General features: G+C 37.8%; 1 protein-coding gene across 16 annotated transcripts; it reads right to left on the bottom strand.

Moving 5' to 3' along the window:
* Positions 1 to 138: 138 nt before the first annotated feature.
* Znf207 (zinc finger protein 207) lies at positions 139 to 23,144 on the bottom strand. Of its 16 annotated transcripts, none has more exons than XR_006074763.2 (15): positions 22,943 to 23,142; positions 19,816 to 19,942; positions 16,672 to 16,810; positions 15,877 to 16,044; positions 15,695 to 15,770; positions 15,205 to 15,252; positions 13,689 to 13,759; positions 13,019 to 13,176; positions 11,744 to 11,836; positions 10,561 to 10,803; positions 9,890 to 10,049; positions 9,567 to 9,750; positions 9,266 to 9,349; positions 6,668 to 6,722; positions 139 to 2,310 (listed from the first exon to the last, which is right to left on the bottom strand). XR_006074763.2 is itself a non-coding variant. In XM_006977515.4 (13 exons), the coding sequence occupies exons 1-12, from the start codon at positions 22,981 to 22,983 to the stop codon at positions 9,590 to 9,592; spliced, it is 1,485 nt and encodes a 494-aa protein (XP_006977577.1). In that variant the 5' UTR covers positions 22,984 to 23,142; the 3' UTR covers positions 9,248 to 9,349; positions 9,567 to 9,589. The 16 variants fall into 16 exon arrangements, 6 of the variants coding, with proteins under 6 accessions (XP_076433725.1, XP_006977579.1, XP_006977578.1 ...); XR_006074764.2 differs by having other exon boundaries at positions 139 to 2,307; XR_013053063.1 differs by lacking the exon at positions 11,744 to 11,836 and having other exon boundaries at positions 139 to 2,307.
* Between the last annotated feature and the right edge of the window lie 1,683 nt (positions 23,145 to 24,827).

Raw genomic sequence — 24,827 nt, 5'->3', positions numbered from 1 at the left:
CTTTAAGGTAATTACAATAATCATGTATTGACACCTCAAGGAAAAGGTAGCATAACTTAAATTTCTATATCAAAAAATAAAAACTACCACCACCACCAAAAAACACAAAAACAAACAAAAAGAAATCAGACAAATGAGTAAGGTGTGTTTCAGTTTAATCATTTTGAGTACACATACTTGGAGCAAACATTAAATATACATATAAAGTTCCTAGACTGATTCAGGAATTTCTGTTCTCTTCTAATTGTCTTGGAGTACAATTTGGCAACTCACCCTTACCACTACATGCATTTGAAGTTACATACTTACCAACTGTCAGTCTGCTTATCCATGCTAGGAAAGGACAGAGTTCCTTAGATATTTATTTCACTTTAAATCTTAAAGACACAAATTCAGACTGAAGACTTTGTTGAGAGCTCATCTAGAATACATTACCATACACACTCACATCATGAATTCTAGATTTTAGAAAACTAATATTGTTTATACTAAAAGCAACACGATTGACTTTATTGATTCACAAAGGTCATAGCAGAAATGGAATGTATATATAAATATACTGACATTATCTAGAATGTGGTTAAAAACAAGAGGGAAAGAAATCCTTCTGTCACAGGCTAAGGACTAAACAAGATAGTAAATAAATGGACTTGTGGGCTAATTTTCACAAGTAAACATATGCTAGAAATCAGTATTTGTACCCCAAGTTTTCCATGCAGGGTGAGAATGATGAAAACTGCTCAAGAACAGAATATAATTCTATTATTTCATTCACCTATGCAGTGAGAAACAAGATCACTGAAAAAAAAAAAAAGTACTGTGTTAAAGGGAGGGGGTGTGTTTTTTTTTTTAAAAAGGATGTATTTCTTAATTATGTGCATGTGTATGTGCTCATGAGCACATATGCCCAAGATCCTCATGGAGCTAGGTGGTTGTGAGTCACCTGACATGGATAATGGGAACTGAGCTTAGGTCCACTGCCAGCATGACATGTTTTTCCTTTTTCTGTTTTTGTAGAGAACATAGCCCTGTCTGTCCTTGAACTCACTATGTAGACTAGGCTGTCCTGGAACTCCTGGAGATCCACTTGCTAGGATTAAAGGTGTGTACCACCACACCTGGAGTTATGGCATGGTCTTAAACTGTTGAGCCATCTCTATAATTTTAAGTAAAACAATCATTTCTCCTCACCAAAGGAAATAATCTGTGTTCAACATTTTTGAGCATATGATCCTTTAGGACAATGAGAGGGGTGGCTGAACCCAAATAGGGACCATAGGGAAATGTCAATGGTCTAGAGATCTGATCCATTTACTGCCCAAGCTGTGAAAATTCTGACTGCTCTCCTCTTTGATCACTGTCATGTTTCAGCTAGGCTAAAAAAATAAAGCCATGATATGAAAATTATAAAGCAGTACTCACCAGAAAGGCGGCTCTAAAGAGATAAGGAAAACCATTTCCACTGTATCTACGCCATTCTTAGATTAAACTGTGAAAGGCAATCAAACTTAAGCCCTCAGGCATTTTACAATCAAATACAAAGTGGGGAAAAATTCACAATATACTTTTATTACTGGCTGCTAGATGTAGATCTTTAAAATTTTAAACAAATCATATTGGTCCCAAATAAAATACTAATGATCCAACTGAAGATGACTAATCACCATCCAAATTACTTTTACTTTCACTGGTTAAATCTTAAATATATGGCTTCCTCATTAAACTCCAAGAATTACATAAGAATTTGACTTTTAAAACTCCCTTGCTTATAAAACTTGCTTTAAAACTCCCTTGTACACCATTTTTCCACTGCTATAATTGAGGAAATCTGTCTTGTCTTATGTTGATTCACACTGTAGAAGGTAAAGGTTGACTGAAAAACACCATGGAGTAGCTTAATCAAGGACCCTGGACATGAAGCCATGGACTACATGTACTGTGTAAACAAAGTATTTCCCCTCTCCCTTCTGTCTAAAATGCATCTAAAAGGTTCAAGAACCACCAGATAATAAAAGAGCAGCATTACGCCTGTATTACAACTAGGGTCAGCAAGCCTAGAGCTACTCGATCCGGTCCAAGAACTGAGTGTTTGAGAATGTCCAATGGATCTATTATTTATACTCACATTTAAGAAACTGCACAGCAGTTTTTTTCTTCCTTATGTGCCTTAAATGAGTATGTTGGGGGTGGGGGTGGGGTAAAAAAAAAAAAAAGGAACATCAGGTACTTACAGATTAAACTAACCTGTACTGGCAGGGCTGTGGGATTTTTCTTCTCTACCAGTAAGTAGCAAATGCTGAAATTCTGCTGCTAGTTAACAAAAACACAAATTATATTAAACTGAGGAGTTCAACCCATACTTTAAAAAGTCAATGTGCATTTAATTTCCTCAGAGCCTGACAGTACATTTTAAAAGTTTGCCTAAATCTAACAAAATTTACACTGGCTACTAAAATTGAGTGATAATGAACTAGAACACTGAAGTATCTCCTGGACATGCTTTAATGTCCAATCAATAATGTATTCTATGTGTGAAGTATGCTGGAAATTTTGGTTGCCCTAAAAGGGGGCATGTATTTAAATGTGATAACCTTTAAATTTCAATTAGCATGTAGACAAATCTTACAGCAATTTTAACTATCTTTCAATTTTCATAAAAAAAATTTTTTTTAAATCTCCAATTTTTAAAAAAGGGGACTATAAATTTTGTTACTTCTCCTCCATGTGTATCAACCTGTTAGCAAGTAAAGGGGAGTTCACTCTAAATAGATGCCCTGCTTCTGATTCAGATTGTAAGAACTGTAATCATTCTTCACTTGGTCAACTTGGGCAATTAAACAACCCTAGAAAAGATAGAAATGGTATTTTCCAACGGGACTAGCAGACTATCTTAATAAAGTGTCAATGATCTTCACCAAAATAAAAGGGTAAAATTTCAAGGGAACAAAAATCAGCAGAAATAGTTATTGTCATACTATTTAAGGTTCTATGTAAACCCACCATACAATGGTTTCTTTCCAACGTAATCAGTATCAGTTAATGTATAGTATATTGGGGAAACAGGTCTTCATTCTTCTTTTTCATTTCTTTTTGGTGCTGGGGAATGAATCCAGGGCTTCATGCATGCTTAACATGCACTCTGCCACTGAGCTACCTCCAGTTTCATTCTTCATTTTTAGTCAAGTAGGGTAATCAACAAATTTCATTACCAATCCCTCAATTTTAACAAATGGTGAAGACATCAGATTTTTAAACATAATAAAAGCTCAAAAGATAACACATTCACAAGTTCCCAGATACTGTAACAATGTCAGAGGACTTAGAAAATGCCACACAGAAAGTTACTAAAACTGCCCTATAATCTTAAAAATCATAGCAACATTTAAAATAATGGCTGGAGCCCAATTAAGCCTTTAAGGCAATGTACACACATTTATCCTCTCTGCAGTGACTCTATTCACAATGACAACACACACAAAAACATATTGTCATATTCAGCCTCAAGAGCCTAATCAAATTTAACACCCACGGAGTTTTACTTACACAGTATTCAATGTATTTAACTTACTTAAACAAAAATAGTTGAAATTGGCTTTAATGAAAACTAAATTTCAGGCTTTGTATCTCTACTCTGGTAGTCTACATTTTTCTTACTAAAATATATTTTCCCCTTGAAATGAAAGTGAGCAGATTTTAGAGGAAATTAATTCGTATCATTCAAACTAATTTCATTTTAAATCGTTGTCCATAAGTGGAGGTCAAAGTATCTTTTGAATAGCAAATATTAAAGTGAGAATGAACAGCATTTAGGAGAAAAAAATATTGCTTATTAAAAACAATTTTCTTAGCTTTACTGAAATAAAAAAATTTTAGGATACCATCTCATTATATAGAACTGGATGGTCAGGCAGACCAGGCAGAAACTGAGCTCACACCCACCAGCTTCTACACTTCAGGGTTTTAGAATAAAGGTGTGCAGCACCACACCCAGGGGAAAACTGTCACAGGGTCTTACTCTAACACTGGCTGCCCTCCACCTTGCAGGACTATCCAAGTCTCATCTCATGCCCCAAAATACCAAAATTATGTATGTGCCACCACCCCTGGCCTTAAAATAAAAATTTAGGAGTCCTTTATCTCCCAACAAAATTGTCAGGTAACATTAAATGAACAAAAAAACCAAACAAAACCTTTAAAGTTCAACATAAGGAAACCACTCGGTAAGAACTGGATTTCATGTTCTTGCCAGTTTAAATCCAACCTTTCTTTATTTCCTATGATTTTACCTGAATAAAACAGTGGTCTATTGAGAATGTCTAAGAGCTTAAGATACTGGTTTTGAAAATTCAGTATTATTCTAATTCAGACATCTACCACATGTGCCTCTATATACATTGTTAAAGCACTTATTTATTTTACAAAGAATTACCACAGAGAAGTGATAAGATACTATAAAAACAAGATTATTAAAATGACTTTATGACAAAAAAAAACCAAAATATTAAGAAAGGTTAAAAAGAAACCCTCAATTTCATTCATGAAAAGTTAATATAGAGAACAGGGGAATATTTCCTCAATAAAGTTTTCTCATATATTCCAGTCACTTCACTCAATCTCCTTTTGGAGGAATTTCCCAAAAGTGACAAGAAAATTAGTTTCATTTTTTACACAATTTCAGTATTACATAGGTAAATATTACCTTTAAAAATGGCTAATTGGTTAAGGGTCCATACGCAGTAAATTCTAACCAATACAGATGTTGTAAAAATCCCACATTCAGAAGCTTACTCAAACTGTATCTCACTAAAGTCAGCATTATTCATCAAGTTTTACCAGTGGGCTCCATAGAGACCTAAAACTATTGGTTCTCTGGGTCACTAAACTACAAAGAGACACCAGAGGACATTATCAACAACCCCAACTCTACCCTGACAGGGTCTACACTGTAGCCCAGGCTGACCTCACACTCACAGCAGTCTTCCTACCTCAAATTTCCAACTGTTAGGAATACAGGCCTAAACCACTATGCCAAGCTCAAAGAACATCTTTGATTAGGAATCTATTAAATCTCTCCACCAGTCCTATTATTCAAGTATATATTTGATATTCAATATATATATAAAGTGAATATATATATTCAAGTATATATTCAAGTATTCATTTTAACTTAGAATTGGGTCAGGTACTTTCAAGTGAATTCAATATACTTGAGAGGTGTGGACACAAGATAAAACTATCTCCAATCACAGTTGTTCAATGGTGGTGGGAATGAAATCCTGGGCCTTTAACATATTAGATAAGCAAGTACCCTTTGGTTAAAATATAGTGAAATCCCTATAATTAATCTGTTTGTAGTTTACTAAAAGTTATAAAACATTTCAGTGGAACATTGTCATGAAAAAACTAGTTCTTAAAAGTATTAAATCTATCCAGGTATGGTGGTGCAAGCCTTTAATCCTATCAAAGACAGATCTGTGAGTTTGAGGCGAGCCTGGTAAACAGTGGAATTCCAGACAGCCAAGGCTACACAGAGAAACCCCATCCCAAAAACAACAATAACACCAACAACAACAAAAAAGAACCCACAAAACAACAACAAAAAAGATTATAAAATCTGTTTCTAAGGGCTGGAGAGAGAGCTCAGAGGTTAAGAGCACTGGCTGCTCATCCAGAGGCCCTGAGTTCAATTCCCAGAAACCATATGGTGGCTCACAACCATCTATAAATGAGATCTGGTGTCCTCTTCTGGCATACAGACAAAACACTGTATATTTAATTAATAAGACATTAAAAAAAAAAACGAAACTGTTTCTAGTCTAATGTAAGGAATAAACAAATTAGAAGTTACATTCTGCCACCCCCAACATACAATTTTTGAACACCATAATCAAAGCAAATTCTAATTGAAAACAAATTGGATATACTACTGGTGTGTGCATATTACACAAAGCACTGTTCAGTGAAAGCTGAAAACTATCTTCCAAAAAATCATTCTAAAACCAGTTAAATACTAAACATGACCCGATTTCAATTTGGCTGCCTGAAAATTAGTTATCTATCCATTGAGACATGAAATACCCAACCCCTTTTATAATACCACACCTGTAGTCTACACCCATACATACATACCACACAAACACAGACAAATCACCTTCCCACTCAATACAGGGCTCTACATTAACATTTGCTCTAGTGTGGTGAGATTTGAGAAAAGCTCATAAGCATTTCTAGATGATCTAACCACCCTGATGTTCAATATAAGCTTGGGATTTAGAACAAACCAGTATCCTGTGGCATTTCAAATAATTAAGCTTATCCTTGAGGTTAAATTTAAGTTTGAGCAGAAAACAACCAGTATCATTTTCCTAGGGGTCAAAGTAAAAATTTGAAACATTTCATGCCTCCAAATCAAGAATGTAAAATGATCAATTTATTAAGGTTCATAAAGCTTTAGATGTTAAATAACAAAACAATACTTATGTTTATTAACACCACAGTCAAACGTGAATATTAATATAGAGCCTTCTCTGCCAAAGGAATATAAAAATCCTAAGTTTAATTAAATTTAGGGGCCTTCACCAAACTTGCTGCAAGTTTGGGGACATAAATATCCAACAGCCATAAAGCTGTGAAAGCCCCTGTAAGTAATAAAATAAATCCCACTTGCCTCAGACTGAACAGGGCAACACTGAGACTCAGCCTCAGCCTGTCCTATGGCAGGGCTATAGGAAGAAGAAAATTTTAATTTTAGAAAAACATCACCCAATTAATTAAAAAGACATGCATCAAAATGTAGTCCCAATGATCAAGCAAGCAACAGAAAAAGCAGCTTTTTGTATACAATTGCATTCTGAGCCCAAAACTTGAGATTTCTACAAGTAATTCATTAAACTGAGCTTAAATTCAATATGTAATCTGATCAGTAAAACAGGTATTCTCCCCCTAACAAATGGTATGAGATTACTACATTATTAAGAAGTCAAATTAAGTGATAACTCCCGTAGACACTGAAAAGTGGGCCCCATCTTTTGGTCTTTTCACTATCAGTGGCAAAATATAGAATAGAAACTAGTGCCAGACAGTTTTTTTTTTTTTTAATTGATCCACAGTGGATGGAAGGCAGACCCAAAGCTGACAGGTGCTTCCTTAAATGTTCTTATCAGTGTTCACAGGAACATACCAAATAACTAAAAGCAGTCTTGTGAGGAGAGCTGAAATTCACTTTTAATGGCATTATTTAAAGGTAAATCATTTCAAATTTGCTACACTTGTGGTTTAATGACACTATGGACCCCAGAAGCAATTAGGTAAAATGTATTTTTCTAGAAGCTTAATTATCCTTGATGCATGCGAAAATTACACTTTTAACAACATACTAAATGTATACCACTCCTTTGCCCCATATAGCTAAAAAACACAGGACAGATTATATGTAATTAAATGTTATGCATAACACAAACATCTTCGTACAATTCTTTTACTTATTAAGTTGTCGACTTCAGAGAATAAACCCTGATATATTCTTCTTGTTTGAATCAAATGTAAGTGTAAAAATTTGTATAATTTTTGATGTTCTATCAATATTTTAGTTTTCTGATAATCCAATACATTAAATTCTTCCAAGATATTTTGTTTTAGAAGAAAGTATTTTTTATTTAATCTAAATTTAACCTTGTCATCTTTTTTTAAACTTTAATATTCTCAATACAATTCTCTGGCAGTATAAAATATATGCTGCCAGACCTAAGAAATATATAGAGGTTCCAAAACTTTATAGACTCACAGGTATTCAGATGAAAGGATGTAACTTAGCTGCTGACAGAAGAATGCATTTCTGGTAATATATGGATTTTTTGTTACACACTGTAACTTTCTGCACCTCAACAGTAACTACAGGAAAGGCAGCAAAAAATGAATCGGTGCAGAAATAGGAGACTGAAAATGGCATTTAACTTTCAAATAATTTGTAACATTTCATTCCACAGAGTGACTTTTACCTGTTAACTTTCCTGTGTGGTAAGTCAAATATTTTCAACATATTCCTACAAAATTATAACCATTTTTTGTGTCATCACATCTATATAATACCTTCACAGAAATTATTAAATACTATTAGCTTTTTCTCAGAAGTTTTAATATCATATTTAGAATAAATCAAATCAATTTGCATTCACTATATGGGTAATTACTGTGTAGATCACGTGATTCTTAAAACATTCCATAAACCCACACAAGCACACACACATACACACCCCCCAAAAAGATGGGGGGAAAAGTCAACAAAATCAATAAGAGCTACTATCATGAGACTCACAAGACAAAACCCCCAACAGCAGTCACCCGTAACATAAAATTACCTATAGGGACACAACACTCCAAATTTCCAAGGATCAGGATCAATTACCTCACTTTAGCAACAGAGGGCACCTCCCAAATCCCAAGTAATATAACCTCCAAGGAGGATAATAAAAATTTGCTAAGCATCTGTTAACTATCCAAATACCATGATAGAGGCACATTTAAAGATAACATATACTGATCTATTAACACAAGAAGCATGCACCTAAGCTTCTAGAAGTTTGGCCCTGGAAAGCTGCTGAGGTCCATAAAGTACTCAACTAAAGTCTTGTATCAAAGAAAATGAATGGGTCTGGCACTAGGATCTAAACAACCTTAGCAAGAAGTTTTGAAGCTTATATTTTAAATTTCAGGGACATCTGATACCAAAGGATGTGAAACAATGACACATAAAGACTTCATACCCATTATGTAATGACTCATGTGTCTTAAGAGTTTGTCAACGGAAACATTAACAAGAGCAATTCTATATATACTGTTAAAACATGCAGCTAAGATAAAAAATCTGCAACTTAAAGAATCCAATCATGTATCAAAACCATATTGGTAATTGAATTTTATTATGTGGACATCTACTGTGGCATGCATCTGTACAAACCTTTCAGTCAGTGGTCCACAACTGGGTTATGAATAAAAAGGCATAATTTTTTTTTTCATTTTATTACAATGAAGTTTAACAGTACAGAAAAGTCACATGACCTCAGTGGGCCAGATTTCTTAAACCCTGCAACACGAGGAACTCTCTAAATACATTAAATATTGTTACACATTCAGACTTCCAATGTACAAGTACTTGGAAACAGTTACAGCCCTCACCAAGCTAGGTTGGGGACATGAAGTCCAACAGCATTGAAAATGCTGTGAAGGCATAACTTTACAAATAGCAATGTAAGCTTACAGAACTTGCCTTTATTTAAGATGGTATGTTCATGTAATTCCAGCGCCTTCACAATTTAACGAATCAAATTTACTATACTTCACTTCTAAAAACCTAGATGAAACATGAAAAAGAAGCCATACAGTATAAATTGCAACTTCAGGAAAAGTTCCTGTTTTATTATTCCAAATAATTTCTCCCAAGTCAAATAAATGTCCAATAGTTCCTGGTATGTGGGAAGATAATGTTTGTTAAAGTCACAATGAAGCCTTATAGACGGAAGCTTGTCTATATAAACAGCACAAGTTGAGAAAAGGTTTAATCTCCAAACCTATTAGACTTGATGAAGTAAGATCAGTAACGGCCACCTTGCGACATAACAGGAGGTCTCATTCCCATTGGAGGTCGAGGAGGCCCACCTTGGTAAGGGGGCACCATTGGTGGTCCCTGTCCATAAGGTGGCATAGCGCCAGGAAGGTAACCTGGCATGCCTTGATGATGACCACCATACTGACCTAAAAAACAACAAAAATACACATAAGGTTAGTCTGTGTATTGTACTTTTAAATCAGTACATTTTGCCGAAAGCTAACATTTTTAAATATTCCTAAAATTCACCCCCCCCCCAAAAAAAAAGAAAAAAGGAAAAAGTACCATGAGGTGGCATTGGAGGTCTCATTCCTTGCTGCTGTGGGATACCTGGCTGTGGTGGCATCATACCCCCAATTGGTCCAACTGGTGGATTACCAATTGGAGTCTGTCCTGGTCGAGGAAGATTACGCTGATATTTTGGTAACTGTGCCCTTCTTTCTTCCTGAGAATAAAATTAATGTATAATGTAAGAATGCAGAAGGTTCCTCAAGGAGAAAGACAATTATCCAAAATCCTGGTAATTTTAAATGTACAGTTACTCCCTAATAATTACTTATGATCCAACAAATCAGTGTTACTACTTAAAATCTCCACGCCTTAAAAGCTTACCTATTTGTTTTTACATTAAAACATAGCTAGCTAAGATCCCAAAATTACATACCTAAGTATTAACTTTCTGTCAAATAAAATTAATTTGTATAGGCTTTAAAGAGTCTATAGACTCTGACAGGCATCTCTTGTCAATGAGTACAAGCAATTTTATGTCTAAAATATGAATTATCCTTCTTTCTTTTCCTACTATTTTATGGTTTCTCAAGACAAATAAATGAAAACCTTTTAAGTTTTAAAATCAGGTAAATCCATCTAAGTACAAATTAAAACCTCTCCAATGGGTAGGTTGCTATAATGCTATTTGATCAAACAATATTAGTAAAAACCTATAAACAACTTACCAGTGATATATCCTCATCTGGATGGATCAACTTACTGGTTGCACTGGTGGTTGTGAGTGTAGCAGGCTTACTTGTAATTGAAGCTGCTGGTTTTGCTGCAGTACTGTTTGTTGTACTAGTGGTTGAAGCTGTAGACTGTGTATAAGCAGGGAATGTAGGCTTTGGGGGTTCTGTAGTTGTTACAGGAGTACTATTTAAGGGCTTGAAATCTGTACCAACAGGTCCTTGGACAGCTGCCTGAGCCTGTAAAATAATGATCCTTTATCAATAAATGTCAATACCCAAAGTTGAGTCTAACAAAAAATTTACAGGGGGGTGGGTGGGAAGAACAACAATAGAGCAAACTTCAAATGAAACCTAAAACAAGTTAATGTATGATAAATGTTGCACAAATTTCAATCTGTAAGACTATCAAAAGATACTGGGTTGAAATTATTATACATCTCAGATCTGTCTTATACCTCCTCTCCATAAACTTAATTACAATTCTTTGTATTAATTCTAGTTTGCTATATAGAATCATGAAATAGTATTTAATGCAACTGCTTTTACTGTCCTAAACTCTTTAATTCATCTTTCAAGTAGCTCAAAAAAATTGAAACTACAGAATACAAGGGTTTAGATAATAAACCCATTAGTAAGCATAAAAATAAAAAAAACAGTAATCAGTCCTGACTCATCAATGTTACCACCTCTGCAAGTATTCTATAGATAGCAACACACTACCCTCCAAATTAGTAATGGCTACATTGATTACACTATAGACAAAAGGGTTAATGGCGCAGGCTCTAAAGTTAATGTGAACATACATTACTTTCATAATACAAATGTTTAAAATGTCTAGGTCAACTTTAGAACCAAATGCAGAGTGCGATTTTCCTAAAGATGTGATGCATTAAACAGCATAAATTAAAAATAGCTTAATCATGCATCAGGATAACCATTGGCCACTACAGTTCATTTACTGCTCACATGCTTTTAACCCTTTAGAACCACCGAAGTTTAGAGTATTTTGTTGAGCTCATTAGTATGAATTCAAATTTTCAAACACCGTTTGAGTTTTAATATTTGTTTTACTTCTAAAAAACTAAATATATTTGTAAGATTTAGCTTTTATAAAGGGTCCAAAGGGTTAAGTTGTAAAGTCATTTTTAAAAATTTTAAACTGCAACTTCCTGCGTACTTGTGCTGTGCTAGGAAACAGAGCTTTAGAAGATGCAGACAGACTTTCTGAATTGGATGAAGCTGTACTTGAGCTTGTTACAGGTGTCCCCATCTGTAGCATAAAAGAAAGGAAACAATGAACCGTCTCCGAACAAATGGGTAAAAATATGCCATGTGGCACTTCTTAGTGTAGATTGCATTTTTTTAAAATACAGCTTGTAATGCAATCAAATGTCACTAAAAGAGGCAGAGTTAATGCATTTTCAATAAACAGTAGAAGTACATGCCTCAAAAAATGATCTCCATATCAATACAACTAGTTAAACATAAGCTTCTTTTCTAAACTTACTGTTTTACAATGCAGTATTCCAAGAATAACATAAAATGAAAATGATGCACTCAGTTCTCTATGCAGATGCTCTACACAATAAAAGGAGTCTTTAGATTCTGATAAAAGTTCAACATCTAAATAAATAAAATCTCTATCCATCACAAAAACAAGTTAATATGCTTTAAAGGCACTAAGAATTTAGCACACAGAAACAGTAAGAAATTGAGTAAACATCTGAGAGATGATCTTAAAAAACAAAACATCTTTCATTTAAATGTATCTACTTAATTCTAAACGAAATGCACAAAAATGTGACCATTATGTATCTAGCCTACTCACCTGGAAAACTTTTGATGGAAGCAAGGATACTAAGAAATATAACTAGATTAAAAAAGCCTCTTCCAACTCAAGAGCAGTACTTTGAATTACCATGGTTCTCTTAAAATGAGCAGACACACCCAAACAATTTTAATTTTTCAAGATTGTGTTCCTGTATTATAGTACTGACTCTCCTGGAACTTGCTCTATAAACCAGGCTGGCCTTGACTGCCTGCCTCTGCCTCTGCCTCCAGAGTGCTGGGGTTAAAGGCGTGCACTACCACTGCCAGGCCTGCTCAAGTCTTTAAGAGATTTCATCATTGGTTCTGACCTAATTTTACTCCCTTCAACAAGGCAAAGGAGGACCAGAAACATTGTCTACTTAAGTTCTCAGAAATTCAACTTTCATTTCTAGCTACAGCAATAAAGAATACACAACTATGAAAAAAATAACATGATTCCTTTCTGCTGTGAATAGAGGAAATCAAACTATAAACATAGCACATGATAAGACTACATTTTAATGTGTTACACATTAAATGTTTTACTGAAGAAATTGATCTGTGACAATGTCAAAGGTATCAGTAAACAAGCCCACTTTATCTTTAAACATAAACGCACTCCTTTTCAAGAATTTCACCGTACCTGTCCAGCACTGGGGAAAAGAGGCTTAGTAACTGGAGGCTGTGGAGCAGGTACTGCTGCTGCTGGTGCAGGTGGTCTATTAAGAATACCTGGTGCTGAAACAGCCTGTGCTTGAGTCATTGGAGGAATTCCAGGACGTGGAACAGGAGGGGGCATACCTGCAGCAAAAAGTTTGCAAAGAACTCAATCAATGGAACAGTTCAAACAAAAATAACTATGATTATGGCCTTTGTTCCTCCCAACAACCACACCTCTCAAACTGTCTCTTCTTTTACAACTTTAAACCCCAACTATAAACTTACTGGTGTCACTGTTTTAGCCAACTAACTTTTTTTTTTTTATTTTGAGTTTTTGAGACAGGGTTTCTCTGTGTAGTAGCCCAGGTAGTCCTGCAACTTTCTCTGTAGACCTGAATGCTGGGATTAAAGGCCTGTAACTACCATCCATCGTCCCCTACTCTACCCCACCCCCACTGAACTGGAGTTAACTATGTATAGGCTAGTCTGGAACTCTAGGAATCTATGTCTGCTGGAATTAAAGTGCCAGGGTTAAGGCTACAAATAACCCACACACACTCCACTTAACAAACTTCTTTCAACATGTAAGAGAATTAGAAACTTATAGGAATGCTACCAGACACATTACAAAGGAAACTGTTAACATTTCATACCTGGTGGCATACCAGGCATCAGAGGTGGTATTCCAGGTCCAGGTGGCATCATTCCACCCATTGGCATCATTCTATTAAAAAGCAAAATTTAAGAAAAAAGTAAAAATTAACAGTATAAACCACAAAAAGTATTTTGGCAATTACAAAACACTAGATAAAAAACTTGAGTATCTCAAGAACTGAAATCAATCAAGCCACAAAGATCTACCATATACTACAATATTCCTATCATTAAACATTCTAAAACCAGAAACTCTTCAGTTTACCCGTAAAAGTGTTTTTTAAAAACAAAAACAAAAACAAAAAAAAAGGGAAAAAACAAAAAATACTGGCCAAACAAGGTCTCTGAGATCCAAAAGTATTCTTAAGAATATATACAGGAGGCCCATCTTAACAAATATGCAACTGAACACTTAAAAAATATGCACACCAAATAAATAGAGACATTAGAGACATTTCTATTTGAGTTGTCCACTGTGGAGTAAAAATTTCTGTCTGAGCCGGGTGGTGGTGGCACATGCCTTTAATCCCAGCACTGGGTGGCAGAGGCAAGCGGATCTCTGTGAGTTCGAGGCCAGCCTGGGCTACAAAGCGAGATCCAGGACAGGTACCCAAACTACACAGAGCAACCATGTCTCGGGGGAGGAAAAAAAAGAAAAAAAAAAAAAAGAGAGGAAAGAAAATTCTGTCTGGGAGGGACAAAGAAAAACCATCACCAACATAAACATATAAACTCAGATTACATAAAATTTTCCTTCCTAACACATAAGTTTAAAAATATAACCCATATTTATAGTTTCCCCCCTTTAAAAAAACAAAACAAAACAAAGCTCACCTTCCAAGATCAGCCAGTGTCCAATTTACTTCAAAAACATTATATTACAGGTATATGAACTTGACTTTTGTGGTTTGGTTTTGGTTTTTTGGTGCTGGGGATAAACTCAAGTGCCTGGGGCATGTTACACATGCACTCTAACACTGAGCTATTAGTCCCCTACTTCTATAATGTAAGACTTTTTATCAGAAATGTAACTTCTATATTTAAATCCTAATTAGATGAAAATCTGATTACCTTCTATAACAAAGCATGATGGCAGATTATAGATTTCTAAATAGTACCTCTTGGGTCTTACTACCTAATAATAGGTTGAGAAAGCACCTGCACGTTTAGAAAACAATTTTTTCCCCTTTTTGAACAGAATCTATGTAGCCAAGGCTAACCACTATGTAACTGCCAGGCTGGCTTTATATTCAAAAAGGGATATGACTGTTTCTGCCTCCCAAATTCTGAAATTAAAAGCGTGGAATAAAAATTATTTTAATGTGTCTATTTGCTTTGAAATGTTTTAATTTTCTACTTTAAAGAGAAGTGCCAATTAGCTGACAAACTTAAAACAGCTTTAGTGAGGAAGATTAGAAAATTTAAGTCAACTGAATAGATATCATTAAACACACACACAAATGACATTATGATTATATTATACCTCCTGAATTACATTATGAATGAGATGCTTACATGTTTTCACCGCAAAATGACTGGGTGTATTTTCTCTGATGATGCAATCTGTGAAAATGTATGACAAAATCAAAATCTAACTGTGATTTTCAGAATACAGCTGGAAAGTGTATTGTATACCTTTCACATCCAACTATAAGTAAAAGTGATGGGCAACACACAACTCAACTTCATTTTAGTTTCTGATGCTTTGGTAAATCATTTACAGTTTCCTTCTCACCAACTTCAGAGCATCCTTGATAGTTCCAAAACTAAGACACTCAAAATCAATAACTAACACTTTAATCACAGCAAATGCAACTGAAACAGATGGTTGTCCTACATTCATCCTAAAACCCAAAAATCTACTTTCCTCAGAGGCAAATATATTACTCACCCCTTACTAGAAAAGGTTTAAGATTTATAGAGCCCATATCTTTAAGAAGCAAGAAATGAAAAGTAACAATTCAAAAAAGGCCCAAGCCCACAAACCAACTGGAAGTTTGCTTACCCAGGTGGCATGCCCGGCATAACTGGAGGCATGCCTGGCATCAGGGGAGGAACACCTGGCATCAACGGAGGTATGCCTACAAAGTGTTTCACAGCAACAAAATTAGTACTGGAAATTAAGCTAGAGGAAGTAACATATCATAACAACAAAGTCTTCAAATGAATCTTTAAGGAATCCAATACCTGGAGGCATTCCTGGTGCCCCAGGGACTGGCGGCAGTCCTGGCTGGGCCATTGGTGGGATATAACCTTGCTGAGGTTGAACAGGCTGTGGCTGAAAGGAAGTTGAGGCTGCGGATTCATCATCATCATATTCATCAGAATCATCTTGTTGCTTCTTTTTTTGACTCTCTGCAAAGAAAAGGTTTTAATTCATTTCACATATAAAAGGGAAAAAATAACCCAAATAACCCTTTTTTTTTTTTTTTTGGCTTTTTTCGAGACAGGGTTTCTCTGCAGTTTTGGTGCCTGTCCTGTATCTTATTCTGTAGACCAGTCTGGCCTCGAACTCATTGGCTCCCAAGTACTGGGATTAAAGGCGTGAGCCACCACTGCCCAGCTAACTCAAAAAAAAATTTAAAGTACTATTGCCCATGACTTTAAACCCAGCACATCAGGCAGCTCACAGCCACAGGTAACTCCAGTTTCTGGGGATCAGACACAATGGAACACATATATATGTGCAGGCAAAGCACCCAAACACATATTTAAGAAATATTAGGATTAGAGGCTGAGTGCAGTGGTGTACAGTTGTTGTCACTCTACTGAGAACAGTAAGATGGCTCAGCAGGTATAAAGGTACAAGCTAGGCAGTGTTCAGACCCCAGAACAAACTGCACAGTTGCCCTCTTATCTTCTACAAGTACCATGACACATACAACCCAACACATACAATAATAACATATAAATTTAAATTAATGGTTGAAAATAGCAATACTTTTGATGTAAAGCTGTATTCTAACACATTGCAAACTTTACCTTGTGTTTTCTGTTCAAGAAGTCGCCGTCTTTCATCCATATCTTTCTCTGGAATACCTTCCATGCCGTATATTTCCAACTCTATGTCTGTTCTCCCAGGTATTGCATTTGGTACAGCATCTATGGTTTCTTTATGCACCTAAAACAACAAAAACAAAAATACTATTAGATAAAAGTAATTCATGAAGGTCTTTTTTGAACTAGAAATTACTCAAGGAGGGCGAGTTGGGGTTGGAAGGCTGGGGGCCGGGAAGGAGGAAAGGGAGAATGTGTGATTGGTATGTAAACAGAATAGAAGAATTTCTTCGGGCGGTGGTGGCTCACACCTGCCTTTAATATCAGTACTCAGGAGGCAGAGCCAGGCGGATCTCTGTGAGTTTGAGGTAAGCCTGGGCTACAAAGTGAGTTCCGGGAAAAGCGCAAAACTAAACAGAAACCCTGTCTCAAAAAAACAAAGAAAAAGAAACATTTCTTAATAAAATATATATAAAGAACAACAGGGGAAAAAAAAGAAATTACTCAAAATACTACTTAGTAAAATAACTAATGGATCTACTTTAAGCTTTCTGTATTCAAGTCCTACTTTCACCACTGGTTTTAAACACCAGTCATTTGACCTCTAAGCCTGAATTTACCTCATCTGTATAGCAAGTACCTTCTAAGGCTTAAACAAAAACAAAAACAAAACAAAACAAAACAAAAAACCTTGTGATCTTCCTTTTTATTATTTAGCTATCTTGGGGGGGTATGCAATGCCACGTCACATATATGGAGGTCAGAGTACAACTTGTGTGAACTGATTCTCTCCTACCACGTGAATTCCAGGGATCAAGTTCAGGTCTCAGTCCAGTTTTCAGGCTTGAATGCAAGCACCTTTACCCATTGAGCCATATCAGACTCCCTGATGTAATTTTTCTTGCTGAGAATACCTTAAAATCTTTAACTCCTCACTTTTTCTCAGACTTCACGTCAAATTACCAGCAAAGTCTGTTCTGAAAGCACAGCCTCTTTCCTTTAATACTCTAAGTCTAACTGGTCTCACTGTATTCCAGTCTATTTTCATTTTTTAAAAATAATTTATTTAATTTTATGTCCTTTGGTGTGAGGGTGTCACATTCCCTGGAGCAGAAGCTGCCATATGGATGCTGGTTATGGAACCTGGGTCCTCTTTAAGAGCAGCCAGTGCTCTTAACCGCTGAACCAACTCTCCAGCCCCCTCCAGTCTATTTTCAACCTTCCATACAGAATGGCCCTTTCTTAACAAGGATAAAATGGGTCAAAGCTGTTGCTTAGTAGTGGTAGAACATGCGAAAGGAAACCTAGGATGTTAAAGGCTCAGGATTAGACTATCAGCACAGTCTTACATGTACATATAAATATCAAAAGCATGCTTTCAGTATTTAAATCCCTTTCATTCAGAATTAACAAACAAGCCAGATATCGGTGGCACACGCCTTTAATCCCAGAGCCAGGCAGATCTGAGTTCCGAGGCCAGCCTCGTCTACATAGTGAGTTCCATAACAGCAAGGATTATACAGTGAAACCCTATCTCTCGAAAAACCAAAATAAATAAATAAACAAAAACAAAAACTACTGCCCTTCATTCATATAATATAAACTGAACTCTATGAGGGCTGTGCACCCAAATTTTTTTAAGTGTCTAATACAATGATGCTCCGTGGGAATTTTCTGTGACTAACGGAAATGTTTTCTCTATCCCTCCCCATCAATAGTCATCGACACCACCTGTAGCTACAGAGCACAGAAAATAACTTTTGTGGAAAACTATTCTTTAACTTAGTATTCATTAAACATCTACATGAAACTAGGAGCTATTATAGCATACAGCTATAGGTCTAAGGTTCTAAAAGCCTTTGTTTTGGGGCTTTGAAACAAAGTTTCACTGTAGCCCAGGTATCAAATTCAAGAGCCTATTTCCTTAAGATTCTAAAGCACTATAATTACAATATACTACCCAAGCAAAGCATTCTGAAATCAGATTCCTAAACCAGGTGGTGATGGTGCAAGCCTTTAAATCTCACACACAGACACAGACACAGATGGATGGATCTCTGAGTTCAAGGCCAGCCCGATCAAGAGTTCCAGGACAGCTAGAGCTGTTACAGAGAAATCCTGTCTCAAAAAAAAAGGGGGGGGGATTCCTAATCATTCCACAAACACACACAATAAATTAATGAGGCTTGAGATGGTCAGTGGTTAAGGACATATACTGTTCTTGTAGAAGACCAGACTTTAGTTTGCAGTACCTACATCTGATGGCTCACCACTATCTATAACTCCAGGTCTAGGGGATGACACCCTCTTCTGGCCTCCAAGGCCAACTGTACTGACAGGCACATATCAGATACAAACACAATATTAAAAATTAGTATTTTTAAATAAATTAAATGTAAAGATAATAAATGTAAATGGATATACAATAATGCACACGAGGAAAAGGATCTTTTTGTAGCATCCAGAGCCTCAAGCATACTAGGCAAAAAAAAAAAAAAAAACACATTAAACTACAACTCCAATCTTTATGTAAACTTATGACATTAGGATGCAAAACTACCAATTCCAAAGCTTTCATGATTCCACTGTGAAAAAACTCAAGAGAGGCTGGAGAACTCAGAAGTTAACAGTGCTTGCTCACCCTCCAGAGGACCCAAATTCAATTTTTGACATCTAAACAGGAGCTCAAAGCTGCCTGAAAATCCAGCCTCTGCAAGAACCCATACCAAAGAGCAAAAATCCAGACTTAATTTAAAAAAAAAAAAAAACACTCATGAAATCTGGACATTACACAAAACAGTGCTTTCCAGTAGAATATAATGGTACATTTTAGATCTCCCAAGAAACTGATGTCTCAACGAAATAAAGTCCAATTATCTTAATGGTCAGAGAACAGATGTGGATTCTAGGTAGGTAGTTCAATGACAGAGCTTTTGCTTAGCACATGGGATCTATTACCACCACCCTCCAAAAGAGAAAGAGAACAAATTTGAATTTTTAAAGATTTGGCTATTTACATAGTGTGATAAACAATAAAGATACAGTTCCCAAAGACAAATTCAAGATTCTTCGTCATGCAGTTACAAATCACAAGGTGACAAAAACTAAACACAGAAAAGAAATCCTTACCTGCATGCAATGAATAGCTAATCCAGGTCCTGTGTACAATTTCTTATGGCATATATGACATTTAAAATGCTTTGCTTTTTGGTGCTGTATAAGGATCTTCTCATCATCAAAATCTCTGTTACAATACCTAGTAAATAAGCATTAAGGTACAAAATACTGCACAGAAATGACCCGATGCCAACAAAAACATCAATCAAGCCTATGACAGGTGTGTGGATTCCACCAACTTACAAGCTAAAGCAACAGGAAACTTGAGCCCAGGAAAGTGGAACAACCTATGGATATTCCATCTAATGAACTCCAACACAAAACCAGAAGTGGTGGTACTTGTCTTTAATACCAGCACTCAGGTAGACAGAGGCAGACAAACCTCTAAATTTTGAGGCCATCCTGGTCTACAATAGTGAGTTTCCAGACCAGTCAAGGGATACATAGGGAGATCCTATGAGATCAAAATAAATGATAAAACAAAAAAGCCTTTCACAAAACCTGAGAATAGGGGCAACTTTAAAATGAAGAAACGAAAGCCAGGTGGTGGTGGTGGTGGCGCAAACCTTTAATCCAAGGGCTTGGGAGAGGCAGGTTGATTTCTGTGATTTTATGACCAGCCTACACAGAGGGACCGTCTTGAAAAACCAAAATAAATAAATAAATAAATAATATAAAAAGAACCAAGATGTGGCTTAATCCCAGCACCTAAGAGGCAAAGGCAGGCTGATCTCTTTGAGTTTGAGGCCAGCCTGATCTACAAAGTGAGGACCAGAACAGCCAGAGCTGTTATATAGAGAAACTGTCTGGAAAAACCAGTGAGTCTGAGGTTAGCCTGGGCTACATAGTGATAGTCCATCTCAAAACCAAAAACCAGGGGCTGCAGAAAGGACTGAGGGGTTAAGAGTATTGCTGCTCTTTCAGAGTACCCAGGTTCTATCCCCAGCAACCACAAGGCAGCTCATAACTGTAATTACAGTTCCTGGGTAAACACTGTTCTGGCCTCCAACAGCACCAGGTGTACATGTGTGCATGCATGCATATGCATACGCATACACACATACATACATACATACACACACACACAAAGCTAATAATAAAGAAGGGGACTTAATATATATAATTTAGTTTTAGTTTAGTTTTAGTATTTATATTTAGAGATTACATGTCATGTACTCCTGGTCTGAGACTATTGCTTAACTGGTAGGATACTTTTCTAGCATGCGAGGGATGCCAGGGGTTCAATGCACCCCACCCCCAACACTAGTTAAGTGGAGGCAGGTGTATCAAGAGTTCAGGAGTTCAAATTCTATAATCTAGAATAACATGAAGCCATGTCTAAAAAAAATTTACCTTTAAATTATTCAGTATTTACAAATGTACATGCTAAGACTTCCATGCTCTTTCCACACTTTAACCAAAACTGAGTCAGAACAGGTGGCACAATCTGTAGGCAGTCTGTAGCAGGAATATATCCAAACCTGGCAAGCCTGGTATGCATACTGAACGAAACCTTATCGCAAATATAAGAAAAAAAAAACTTTTAGCCTGGCATACCCCACGCCTTTGATTTCAAGGCCGGAGATGCAAAAGCAGGCAGATCTCTATGTGGTTGAGTGCCAAGTCAGTGAAACTGTCTCGTAAAATTTTTCAAAGGACACATCAATTTCAAACCGGGTTGTAGTGACCCATGCCTTTAATCACCAGCACTCAGGAGGCAGAGCCAGGAGGATCTCTGAGTCCGAGGCCAATCTGGTCTACAAAGCGAGTTTCAGGACAGCCAGGGCTACACAGAGAAACCCTGTCTCGAAAAAAACAAACGAACAAAGAAAATAAATAAAAATTTAGGAATATATCCTCAAACTACTGAAAATGTGCACCTATGAAACATGTACATGAAAGTTTACAGCAGTGTGTTGCTAATAGTAAAAAAGTTAAAACAACTCAAATAGCTATCAAATACTGGAGAGAAATAAAATGTGGCTTATTCATACAATAGAATATTATTAAGACATAAAAATGAATGAGAAACTGACAGATTAAATGACTTTGGTGAACCTTCAAAAAAAAAAATTTCAAATGGGGTTGTGGTGGCCCACGACTTTAATCTCAGCACTTGGGTGGCAGAGGCAGGTGGATCTACAGAGGCAGCCTGGTCTACAGAGCAAGTTTCAGGACAGCCAGAGAAACGCCGCCTCCCCCCTGCAAAAGCTAAAAGGGAGGTGTGGGGGGGGGGAGGGTTCACGAGAATTCATCAGATACACATTAGAATCAAAACTGGGAATCCATCAATATTTATATTCTAAGATCAACTTCACGGCAAAGGGCACATTCAACTAAACAATCCATAGAATGCCTTCCATTCCATATTAATTTACTCCATCAGGGAATGTAAACTCAACGTATGTTTAATCCATAATACTAGGAGTTCTGACCTCACAAGATTTTTCCTATGAGCGTTATCACAAAACTCGGGACCGATTTTTGACCTATGTGCCGACTATTTTAATACAAATTATTTACATGTAATAGATAAAAAAAAAAAACAAGCTGAATGTAAAATGCACGTTAACGCTTCCAGAAAACATGAGAAAAATGGCTTCCTCTCCCAACAGCCCTTTGGCCCAGTCCTACAAAACTGGGTAACAAGATACTAGAAACTCCACCCAGTTAAGCGAAAGCTTCCTGAAGATGAAGGCGCCAGAGAGGGACGCGGAAATCAGCCCTCCGCCATGGGGGGGGGGAGAGAATGCGGGGTGGGGGGGGTGGGGGCGCATTCATGATCCAGCTCTCTAGGGAGTCAATTAGCATGTAACCCCAAACGCAAGTCCCTCTGCGGGATCCTCAACGAAGCAACGGCGTCCTTAGGGGCGACTGCACTGGAAGGGGGGGGGCTCCAGGCCACCACTCACACCACCCAACAGGCTCCTCCTGAGTCACCGAGCCCGGCTCCACCACAGACCGGAGCCTTCCCGCCGTGGGTACCCCAGAAGCCAACCCGAACCCCAGCCCAGCCACCCAAGCCCGCGGGGCCCGGCCGTGCCCCGTCACAGGCCTAGCGCGGGCCTCGCAGGAGAGACCGAGTCCTCAACAAGCGACACCCACGCTCGGCCTTCACGCCAAAGCCCACAAAGGATACCAGCACCACGGCTTCAGCTGCTTCTTCTTCTTGCGACCCATAACCGCGACTCCACAGACCGGGCGGATAAAGGAGGCGAAAAGAAGCTGGGGAAAAACCAGAAGGAAATCGCCCGCTTCTCCGAACCAACCGCCACCGCCGCGTCCCGCAGGAAACAGACACAAAATGGCCGACAGCCTCGTTCTCTCTCCACCTCCCGTCAGCCTCCGCGGCGAGAGCTGGGGCGGGACACGTGACGCGGGGCCCCGCCCTAATGTGGGTGGAGAGACGCGGCCGCCATCTTCTGGGGGTCAAGTCGTGCGGGCGCTCCGGCTGTGCACGCTTAACACTAAAGTGATTTATCTCCGTGGGTAGGTCGGTGCACACGAACGCAAATGGAAGGGACGAAAATCTTTTACCAGATTGTAAAAGATTACCTTAATTATACAAGAGATTGTATAATTAGGAATAAGTTACAGATAAATAAGGAATAATTAGGGCATGACCAATTCGGGATTTTTTTGGTTTGTATGTCTTTTCAAGACAGGGCTTCTCGGTGTTAACCTTGGCTGCCCTGGAACTCGCTGTATAGACCAGGCTGACCTTGAACTCACAGAGCCCCGGCTTCCACTGCCTCACAAATGCTGGGATCAAACAATTTGCTTTGTTTTTTTTTTTTGTTTGTTTTGTTTTTGTTTTTTGTTTTTTCGAGACAGGGTTTCTCTGTACATGTAGCTTTGCGCCTTCCTGGACCTCGCTCTGTAGACCAGGCTGGCCTCGAACTCACAAAGATCCGCCTGGTTCTGCCTCCCGAGTGCTGGGATTAAAGGCGTGTGCCACCCCCGCCCGGCTAAACAATTTGCTTTGTTACTGTTGTTTGTATTTTTGAGATAGGGTCTCTCTACATATCCCTGCCTGTCAAGGAATTCACTATGTAGGCCAGGCTGGCCTCCAACTCGCAGAGATGCTCCTGCTTCTGCCTCTGCCTCAGAGAGCTGGGATTAAAAGCGTGCACCCTCTTCCGATCCAACCAATTTGTAAATTTTGTTTCAGTTGCCAGTGGGGGTGGGATGTCATCATTTTAGTGACCGTCAAGGAGACAGAATGGGTCAGTTCGGCCATAAAGAAGAGGGAAATGCAAAGTGCAGAATCTCAGAGGAAGGCAATTCTAAGCAGCTTTGACGATCATAAGAATGTCTAGCCGGGCGGTGGTGGCGCACGCCTTTAGTCCCAGCACTCGGGAAGCAGAACCAGGCGGATCTCTGTGATTTCGAGGCCAGCCTGGTCTCCAAAGCGAGTTCCAGGAAAGGTGCAAAGCTACATAGAGAAACCCTGTCTCGAAAAACCAAAAAAAAAAAAAAAAAAAAAAAAAAAAAAGAATGTCTAGAAAGATCCAGGAAGGTTCAATGCGGACAAGAAAGGCAGTGACATATCATTAACTTGGGGCCTTGTGTCCGTTGTTGTCCCAGCAGTGAGAAGGCTGAGATAGAGGACACTATGAGTCCAAGAGCTGGAGGCCATCCTGGGCAACAAAACCTTACCTTGTCTCTAGGCTTTGTTTTTGTTTGTTTGTTTGTTTGTTTGTTTGTTTTTAAATGCAGTGAGCCAAGCATAGCGGTGCACACTGTTAGTCCCAGCACTCCGGAGGCTGAGGCAGGCAGATCTCCGAGTTCCTGGCCTGCCTGGTCTACATAGCAAGTCCCAGGACGGACAGGGACATGTAGAGAGAAAAATGCTGTGTTTGAGGCTTTGAACCTGAAAGTAGTAGGACAGGAAAAGTGCTGGTAACAAAAGATAATCCTGGAAAGACTGGCGAAAGTAAGCGGTAGAGATAGCTAAGAAGAACATAAAAAGTGGAATGTCATGCTGAAGTCTTTGGAAGCCACAGAAGAGTTCTAAGACAAAG

Source organism: Peromyscus maniculatus, chromosome 8 (genome assembly GCF_049852395.1).
Source record: "Peromyscus maniculatus bairdii isolate BWxNUB_F1_BW_parent chromosome 8, HU_Pman_BW_mat_3.1, whole genome shotgun sequence".
Classification (NCBI taxonomy): Eukaryota; Metazoa; Chordata; class Mammalia; order Rodentia; family Cricetidae; genus Peromyscus; species Peromyscus maniculatus.
Note: the sequence above shows the minus strand (reverse complement) of the source record. Positions and strands in the feature narration are given on the sequence as shown.

Excerpts from the sequence above, each read along its gene's own strand:
- Znf207 (XM_076577610.1), bottom strand. The coding sequence starts at position 22,983 with ATGGGTCGCAAGAAGAAGAAGCAGCTGAAGCCGTGGTGCTG. Across the intron at positions 13,760-15,204 it reads TCATTTTGCGGTGAAAACAT|AATGATGCCAATGGGTGGAA; the intron begins GTAAGCATCTCA and ends GCTTTTTAATAG. Across the intron at positions 11,837-13,018 it reads TTTTCCCCAGTGCTGGACAG|ATGGGGACACCTGTAACAAG; the intron begins GTACGGTGAAAT and ends TTTATGCTACAG.